The 9,533-nt window shown below is 59.7% G+C and overlaps 1 protein-coding gene across 1 annotated transcript in view; it reads left to right on the top strand.

Moving 5' to 3' along the window:
• Positions 1–2,581: 2,581 nt before the first annotated feature.
• The window catches only part of NKD1 (NKD inhibitor of WNT signaling pathway 1), a 53,147-nt gene continuing 46,195 nt past the window's right edge, over positions 2,582–9,533 (top strand). The window contains exons 1-3 of the mRNA XM_008152341.3: positions 2,582–2,756; positions 2,887–2,919; positions 3,577–3,710. Coding sequence (XP_008150563.2) covers positions 2,732–2,756; positions 2,887–2,919; positions 3,577–3,710 — 192 coding nt within the window. The 5' untranslated portion in view covers positions 2,582–2,731. The remainder of the gene's footprint in view (positions 2,757–2,886; positions 2,920–3,576; positions 3,711–9,533) is intronic.

Raw genomic sequence — 9,533 nt, 5'->3', positions numbered from 1 at the left:
ATCATGGGACACTTGACTTTGACTGTCTCCTGTCTGCCTTCCTCCCAGCAGAGGGTGGCCTGGGAGCGGGGATGGTCTGTTTTGTTCGCTGATGTATCGTAAGTGCCTAACACAGTGCTTGTTGCATCACTGGCACCGGATCCGGATTTGTTTCTAGATGGCGGAACATGGAGTTCGGACTGCGCTCGGCGGCCTGAGGTAGGAGAAAAGCATGGCAGTGGGTCCCAGGCGCTGGGGTTTCTTTCCTGGCCAGGTCGCTGGCTGCTGTGTGACCTTGGTCAAGTGACTTCACCTCTCTGAACCTCGTAGGTTCCCTCCTTTGTAGGCCAATACAAGCCTGCATCAGAGAGTGGTTCGCTGTGAGGGTGATGCATGACAGACCAGCCATTTCCAACCCTTTTCATCTCACGGTACACATAAACGAATCACTAAAATCCTGCGGCACACGCCAAAAAACCTATCTTTTGCCAATTGACAAAAAAAAAAAAAAAAAAAAAGGTATCATTTTGATTCATTCACACCAGATGGCTATTGTGATGCTGGCTGTTGTCATTCTGTAATTTGACCATCTCAGGGAAAAGAGGTCAGTGCCCCTGACTAAAGAGTCAGGTATGGATGTTTTAAACATTCTTGTGGCACACCGGTTGAAAATCGCCGACTGAGACAACGGCTGGCGTGTGGTAGGTACTGATAAAGAATTGCAATATACAATGGACAACGATGTGCCTGCTCATAAGACTGGCCTTCGTTTGCACCAGAAAAGGGTGTGTGCGAAAAGGAAGTGTGGAGGGGGGCACTAAGCCACTGTTGGGTGAAGGTTACTGATGACTCCGGATGGCAGCGCAGCTCCCCAAGTCCTTTCGGGACACGTGGGAGTTCCAGAACCGAGCTGTTCGGGACAGTGGCCGCCAGCCACGTGTGGCCGTTGGTCACTTGCCATGTGGTTAGCCTGGGTTGCGATGTAGTCTCAGTGTAGAATACACACCGATTTCAAACACGTAGCACAAAACAAAGAATGTGAAATCTCTCATTATATGTTGAAACTACAAAATTTTGAATGTAGTAGACTAAGTGAAATATAGTATTGAAATTAATTTCCTCTGTGTCTTTTAACTTTTTAATATTCCCCCTGACAGGGAATTGAACCGTGACCTGCTGGCTCAACCACTGAGCAACACTGGCTGGTTTATTTCTTTTAAATATGTTTTTATTGATTTTAGACAGAGAGGAAGGTGGAGCAATAGAGAGAAACATCAATGAGAGAGACACATCCATCGGCCACCGCCCCCCCTGCACGCCCTGCACATTAAAAAAATTTTTTTTAAATTTATTTTTAGAGGGAAAAAGGGAGAGGGAGAGGGAGAGAGAGAGAGAGAGAGAGACATCATGGATCGGCTGCCTCCTGCACCCCTCTTACCAGGGAGCCAGCCTGCAACTGGGCCCTGACAGGGAATGGAACCAGTGACCTCTTGGTTCATGGGTCCACGCTCAACCACGGAGCCACACCTGCCCGGCTCTTTTAACTTTAAAAAAAGTGGCTAACTAGAAGATTGAGAATTACACCTGTGGCTCACCTATCTTTCCATTGGAGTCCCCATTTCACAGATGCTGACACTGAGGCTCTCCCGGAGAGTTCAGTCCCAGGGCAGAGGTGGTCTCACTCCCAGCACAGGGTTTTCTTTTCCCACACCCGGGCTGTCCTAACAACCGGCCTCCGATGTCCCCAGCAGAGCGGGCGTTCTCTCCGAGAACCACAAAGGTGGGGTGGAACCCCTTGATGTCGCCCTCCCCTCGGCAGAGACCTCCCCAGACAAAACAAACAAGCCCTTGGGTCTGGCGGACTGCAGCAGGGAGCGGAAACCAAGGAAGATCAAAGACCCAGCGGTTACCCCCTTCCGGGCCGCGCAGCTGGCAGCTCGCCCTGACCCCAGGCGGGCACCCACAGCCTCCCGGCGGGGGGATCCGAGCGATTGGCTAGCAATGCGCGTCTCTCAGACACTTGTCGCCGCCAGGAGTGGGCTGGGTGCACAACTGGCTGTGGGCGCGGTGGGAGCTTCGCCTGGACTCTCCAATCCAAACCTGGAGGTGACCCGGGCGTGCGGCGAGTAAGAAGCGTGCGCAAGCCGGTCGTGGGAAGACTGGCAAGCGGCGGCGCTCTCCCCATCTCGGTTTCATCACCTGCAATTTGGAGCCTCCGAGTCTCGCCCAGCCGCTTCCAGGGAACACAGAGCGGAGGGAGGCACTGGACTGAGCGACAAGAGCGCAGGACCTCAAAGGGCGTCGGTCCCAAGGAGCCTGCTGGCCGGAGCCTCCGACCCAGGTCCCAGCCCCCGGCACCCGCCGGGGGACGCACACTGCCGCCTGGAGGGGGCGCTGTGTCAGGCTCGCAGCGTCTCGCCGCGCCCCGCCCCCCAGTCGCTGACCACGCCCCCGCCGATGGCCACGCCCCGTCCCCGCCCCCTCGGCGGCCCGCCTCGCCTTTGATGCGCCGCGCCTGGCCAATGGGCGCGCGGGGAGGCGCGGGCCGCGGCGGCGGGCTGGGGGCTCGGCGCGACCGGGCGTCAGTCGGGCCGCGGCGACGGCGGCAGGAGCTGGTCCCGGCGCCGCCTCGGGCTCCGCTCGGCTCGGGAGCTGCTCCCGAAGGAGGAGAGCCAGGCGAGGGGCGGCGAGCCGCGGGGCCCGCGGGCCGGGCGCATGGCTTAGGGACGCCCCCGCCCGCCGCGCCCCCAGCATGGGGAAACTTCACTCCAAGCCGGGTCAGTGTCCCCGCCGCGCGCCGGCCCCCGGGCCCCCGCCGCCCTCGCCTCCGCGTCCGCTAACTCTCTGCCTCTCCTTTCTTTCCGGCTCCCGCCGCCGCCGCTGCCGCCGCGCGCGATGTGCCTGCAGCCGCCGTGTGCAAGCGCAGGGAGAGCCCGGAAGGTAGGGGCGCGCGGGGCACGGACGGGGGAATGGATGGGATGGCCTAGCCCGCGGGATCTCATTACCAGGGCCACCCCCACCCCAGCTCTGGCCACCAGTCCCGCAAACCCGCTCCAGGAGCAGCCTTCGCGCCCCCTCTCTGTCCCACCCACCCCCTCCCCGCGGTCCTGCGCTCCCTCTTCGGAGCCTCAACCCCTCCTCTCGCGGTCCCGCCCTCCACGCTCGCTGTGCCCTCTTTTCAGACCTCCAAGCCCTTTCCTCCCAAATCCTGTTCCCTCTCTTCCAGGCCCCCAGCCCCCTCTCCCCAGGTGGTGGCTCCTGCGCCCCCTGCACCCCTTCCCCTGACCTCAGTTCACCTCTCCCCCTTGCCCCATGTTCATGCACCCATCTTCAGACCCTCCCCCGTCTCAGCGGTCCTGTCCTCTGGGAGGCTTGCTCTTCTGTTCCCCAGACCCTTCCTCCTTGGGAGGGCACTGCTCCCCCTTCACGCTCCCCTCTGGGTCCCTGCTCTCGGGGCTTCTCTGAACCCCCTTCTCCTGATTGCCTGTGTGGGTCTCTCGGGCTGTGCCCCAGCTCTCAGCCCCCTCCCAGCCCTCGCCTCTCGGGGTAACTTTGGGCCCAGGGGCGGGACTCAGGGGCTTGTGTCCTCCCGCCCAGGTGACAGCTTCGCGGTGAGCGCTGCCTGGGCTCGGAAGGGCATTGAGGAGTGGATCGGGAGGCAGCGCTGCCCGGGCGGCGGCTCCGGACCCCGACAGCTGCGGGCGGCGGGCACTGTCGGCAGAGGAACCCGGGTACGATCCCCACACACCCCTTTTTCTACCTCAGAGATGGGTCTCCATACCCACCCACCCCAACGTTTAGCACCCTCTTGGCACAGCTAAGCCCAAAATCCCTTCTCAGCTGCCCCTGCCCCCCAACATGACCCCCTACCCCCAGGCCTGCAGGAACTTTACAGGTGGCGGGGTGGCGGTCTTCTGTGTGGCTGGGGACAGGTCCGAGGTGAGAAGGTGGGGCAGGTCCAGCCGATGGGGCGCTGGTCTGAGCTGGGGGACTTGGGGGCTGCTCTGACTACCTCTGTGGCCAGCATTCACAGGTGGGCTTAATGGTGGGGCTGGGGCGAGAGCAGATATTGAGGGGTGTTGGGGACGGTGCTGGCTTCCAAATTTGATCCGTGTGTCTGTGCATCCATCAGTTCCGTCTGCCCGGGAGCCAGTAGGTCAGGCTGCCATCTGAGTAGCAGAGCTTGGGGGCCACCGAGAGCCGGTGGACCCCCCAGCTGGGCCCAGGAGGAGAGAGAGTGCGCCGCATTTGGCTCTCGCCGGGGCCCCCTCCTGAGGTCCCTGCGGTGGGATAGTTCCTGGCCAGCGGTAGAGTGACGGGGAGTGAGTCCGGCGCAGCGCCCGGCCGGGGACTGGCGTTCACAGAGGCCCTCGGAGCTCCGAGCGCGGCACGGGCTCTCAGATGGTCTGCGTGCAACTCCGGCGAGCCCAGATCAAAGCGTGAATCCACTTTTTGATGTGACATTTAATTTTTTTTTAACTTCGAGGGGAACAGGCTGAGTCTCAGGTCTGGTTAGTTCTTTGGTCTTGTCCGCGGGCTGGGGAGGGGCCCGTGGAGTTCTCAGATGTGTGTGTGTGTGTGTGTGTGTGTGTGTGTGTGTGTGTGTGTGGTGGGACCTGGGCTGGGTGCAGCTCCGTGGCAGGGGCCAGGGGTGGGAGGTGAGCCTGTGGAGACAGCCGACTCCCGGGCACGGCTGGAATCACCCCTGATTCTGGGAGAAGCCCCCACCTGCCCTCCGCTGCCTCCACTTACTTAGCTGGGCCTTTCCCGTCCACATTTCCCTGCACCCCGAGGCGGGTTGGAACGGGAGCTGCTGTCCCCTGGTCCAGGTCAAAGCGAGACGGGTGGGGCACTGTCGCTAGGGCCCTTTGAAAACAGACCTGCAAGCCTCCCTGCTCCCCTCCCCCGCCCCCCCCAGCATCTCGAGTTTATGATCTACATCTTTGTTTTAAAGCCCAATGAAAACGATCTGATGGAGCCACACGAACAAACGCATTTGTGGCCCAAGACAGAGGCCAACTGAGTGGCTTTCCATTAATCAAGTTTGGGGTTTTTTCCGCCTGTTTATTTTTACAAAGTATCCTGCAGAATGACATTTTTTTTTTTTTGCAGGCCCTCCCCTTCCCTCTCCCCCCCCCCCCCCCCGCCCCCGCCCCATTCCCTCCTTTCCCTAAACTGCCAGGCAGCTTGCTCCATGCTTTAGGGGAAACTTGAAATACATCGAGGGCTTACTTCAACTGACTTTTATCTTCAAAGCCGTAACAAATGTTACCCGCATGTTTCTGGTGGGTCTCCTTGGCATCCAGTCCTGGAGGATGGGAGGGAGGAGGAAGGAAGGAGAGGAAAACAAAAGTCTGTCGTTTTTAATTAAATAGTGGTGTTCCCAGCAAAAGGAATGCAAGCCAGTAAAAGTTGCCATGGGGGGAAGTGAGGGAGGGCGGGAGGGGCCCCAGCCTAAGTCGGTGGCTTTGGTGAAGTCACGGAATTGTGTTGCCTGGTTTTCCCCAGCTGAGGACAGCATGGACGGCCTGCCGCTCCCTTCCTCAACCCCCCCCCCCCCATCTCAGAGAAACACTGGGGGGTCATTACTGTTTGTTCAAAGCACTTTTGAAGATGTGAGACATAGAACCATGAGCGTGACATATGTTGGGTGGTGGGTGGAGGGTGGAGGGTGGAGGGTGGAGGGTGGGCCCTGCCCTCAAGATATTAAGGGGAGGGGACCTTTGCTCCTTGAAGTTGTGCTTGGGACTGGGACCCGGACACCTGGCTTTGCACCGGCCCAGGCCCAGCTGCTGAGCCTGCAGAGGGGGGCGAGGTCACGTGTGCCCAAGGTGGGGGCCTGCACAGTGATTTCAGGTGGTACCTGGAGGAGTATGTTTAATCCTGAGAGTTCCGTTTTCTTTTATCTAAAGAAAAAGAACTAGGACATCAAACCCATGATGTCACGGACGTTCTTGCTTCGGATGAAGCTGAAAGAGATAGTCTACAGGTGACTCCGAGATAAAGAATGAAGTGCCAGGGGTCAAAATGGTGACTGTGGGAACGGAATGCCCAAAGTCTGGGAGACCCGGAGACCCCGAGCAGGACCAGGACGCGGTGGGCAGCCCGCAGTCTGGTTCTCTCGGTGACTCCCAGAGGCAGGGGGAGGGGCTGCGGGTTCTCCCGTGATGTCATCAGGACGTGGCAGGTGTGGGCTCCAATGTCTGCGGCTCCGAGGCTTGGCAGGGGTGCCCCTCCCGCCCCAGGCCTGCCTTGGGGTTGGCCTCCGTCTCAGCCCCTTCACGGGCCTTTCACCCACGTGGCTGGGGACACGGTGGTGGCTCATCAATTCCTCTTATGATTATTATCGCAATGATAACTACTGCTTATTAAGTGTCTGTACGTGTCAAGCACTTGGCCCACATTATCTTAATCCTCCCCATAGCCTGTGGGGTTAGCAGCCAGCTGGTGGGGACTCTGTCCCTTTCTGGGGCCCTTTCTAGGACATGGGAAGCCACCTGTGGCGGAGCCCTGTGCCGAGCATCTGCCCGGAGGGCGCCGCACTGGCTGCCTCCCGGAGAGGTGGCAGCCTGCCAGCTGCAAGTGCTTTGGGGTGAGGCAGGTTTTGGGGTGCATAGAAGCAGGAGGGGCCCCTGCTTGTCCTCGTCCTCCCTGATGGGGTCTGAGTGGCTTAGTAAGCGTTCAGTTTAGGTCCGAGTCACATGCAAGGTCCTGGAGTGTCAGAGGGGGGCCCACTGGCACCAGCCCACGCCCGTCTTCCCGAATGCAAACTGAACGAGGCCACGCTCTGCCACAAGAGCTGGTCAGCTTGGACGAGCCACGTCACCTTCGTACACCTTGATGGGCTCATCTGCAAAATGGGTCTAGTACAGTGGTCGGCAAACTCATTAGTAACAGAGCCAAATATCAACAGGACAACGATTGAAATTTCTTTTGAGAGCCAAATTTTTTAAACTTAAACTTCTTCTAACGCCACTTCTTCAAAATAGACTCGCCCAGGCCGTGGTATTTTGTGGAAGAGCCACACTCAAGGGGCCAAAGAGCCGCATGTGGCTCTCGAGCCGCAGTTTGCCGACCACGGGTCTAAGAAAATCATCCCTGGCCGGCTTCCGGCAGATGACAAACCGGGAGGGTCACTGAGACACGGGGAAGGGTGGAGATTGGGGGGGGGGGGCAGATTATGAGAGCAGAGTCCCCCGACCCCTTAACACCGTAGACTCACTTGGAGGGACACAGACTAAGGCTGTGGCTTCCGTCCTCTCCATGGGTGCAAGGTCAACTCCAAGGGAACGTGAGCTCAGGGGAGAGAAATAATGAGGAACGAGGTGCACAAGTCCTACGGGAGAGGAGCAATAAAGCGAGCGGTTATGTGCCCCCAGCAGCGTGCTCCGCGGTGAGGATTAAAATAAGCGCAGAAAGGGGTGACGGGGTGGTCTTGGAAGCAGGAGGAGCAACAGGCAGCTGCGGAAGAAAGAGCCAGCTGCGCCTTTGGGGTGTGGAAGCTAGACTGGGTGAAAGAAGAAAGCTTAGCAACACAGGCATCGCTGGAGCAGCCCTGAGTAGCAGGGCGTGTGTGCCTGTGTGCACGCGCCTGCCGCGTGTGCTGTGTGTGCACACGGATTGAAGTCGGCCGCCTCCCCACGCCCGCGTGGCCCTTTTGTTCTTTTCCGTGAAGGGAGCTGAGTCCGGTGCAGGCGGGGCTGCCTCGAGCAGAGGTGCTGCCAGGCCGTGTGGGGGTGTGAGGAGGGGACACCCAGTGCCTTTTGCTCTTTGGGGGAGATGGGGAGGGCGCAGGCCGGGTTGGGGCCCGCGGGTCCCCGTGGGGCTGGGCGCTGAGGTTGGAGGCGGCCCAGCTGCTGCCTGAGCGCCGGATTCCCGGGGAATTACCCTTGAATGATACCAGTTGGCACAATTAAAAGGCCCCATGTCTTCAGCATATGGAAAGTGTTAGGCCTCCTTACGTGGTTTCAAAGCTATGTGCCGGGAGGTGGACTTGACATTTGAGGTAAAGCATAAATTAAATATTTGGTGTTTTGGAATTAAGAGATGATTTGCTTTGAGGCTGGCGGAGGCATGTGGGCCTCCGCTCGCTGGCATCTTGGAGTGCTCCCCGGAGGGGCTCCCCTGCCCGTGGCACCCAGGCCAGCGTCCAGCCCCGCCCGGGAACTTTTCCCCCCGGAGAGGCGGGAGGAGGGACGGGCAGCCTGGGCTGGGCACCGCGCCAGGGGTGGCTTCTGGTTTCCAGCGGCCGCGCCCCCTCGGAGAGCCTTAGGCTTGGAGGGGTCTCCATCCTCCTTTGGAAACCTGCTCCTTTAAGAGGAGGCCTGCTCCCTGCGACAGGCCGTGTGCGTATTTCAGCCTCTTGGCCTCAGGAACAGTCCCGTTTTTTAAAAATATATTTGTATTGATTTCAGAGAGGAAGGAAGAGGGAGAGAGAGAGAGAAACACCAATGATGAGAGAGAGTCATGGATCGGCTGCCTCCTGCACGCCCCACACTGGAGATCCAGCCCGCAACCCGGGCCTGTGCCCTGATCGGGAATCGAACCGTGACCTCCTGGTCAACCACTGAGCCATGCCGGACAGGGCATGCATTTGCATTTTGTACAAACTGTGATAAACCCGGGGACAAGCTGAACCCGAGACGGCCACTGCGTGTCCCGTGAGCTCCCCTCCCAGTGGGGACAACAGTGAGGGGAGAAGTTGGGCGATGGCAGGACAGAAGGTATGCCTCTGTGTCCCAGGAAGCTCAGGCACCACGCTCAGGGACTGAACTGTCCCCTTGTGAGCTTAAAAAGGCAAGGCCGAGCCGTCAGCGAGGACAGAACGCCTTTCTGGGTAACACGTCTTCCCTGCGGTGCCCCAACGCACAGAGTGGGCGCCCACACACTGCTTGCTAAATGAACGGGGGAATGAATGAATGAATGAGCGAGCGGAGGAGAGATTCGGTCACCATCCCTGCCTCCTCCCCCAGCCTCTTCCCCTGCCCGATGGCATTGGATGGAGGAGTCAGGGGGTTAGGCCTTGTCTGGCAGGCACTCAGCTCTTCATTAATCACAGCCCATAGTGAACTGTCACTCACTGTGAATTCCCTTGCCGTGCCGGGCATGGAAGATACGGTAGCGAATAGGAGAGGGGTGGTCCCTGGCCTCCTGCGGCTTCCGGTCTAAAAGAAGCAAGAAAGCGGCCCGTTGACCGACAGTCGCTCATGAGAAGCTGTGAGGGGGCATTTCAGCCCAGCCCTGAGAGCCGCGAGGAGGCCGGTGTGGGCAGAGGGGCGGGCACGGGAGCAGGAAGGCGCCCCGGCGCCCTCTCCTCCCTGGGAATGGGGGGCGGTCGGGTTGGGCATCCAGAAGGATGTGGGCTCTCTCCTGGTGCTCGGTCTTTCTGGAGAGCCCTGTGCCTGCGTGGCTCTCGGCACGTTGCGCTGTCCCCCTGGACAGGTGTGCGGGGTCGAGCAGGTGGCCAGTCAGCGCGCCGCCCCAGCCACCAGCAGGCGCCTCAGAGCTGGTTACTGGGGAGTGTCATGTGCGTGGGGGCATTCCTCCAGCTGTTC

Source organism: Eptesicus fuscus, chromosome 21 (assembly GCF_027574615.1).
Source record: "Eptesicus fuscus isolate TK198812 chromosome 21, DD_ASM_mEF_20220401, whole genome shotgun sequence".
Lineage (NCBI taxonomy): Eukaryota > Metazoa > Chordata > Mammalia > Chiroptera > Vespertilionidae > Eptesicus > Eptesicus fuscus.
The sequence above is the reverse complement of the archived record's forward strand: the minus strand, read 5'-3'. Positions and strand labels throughout refer to the sequence as shown.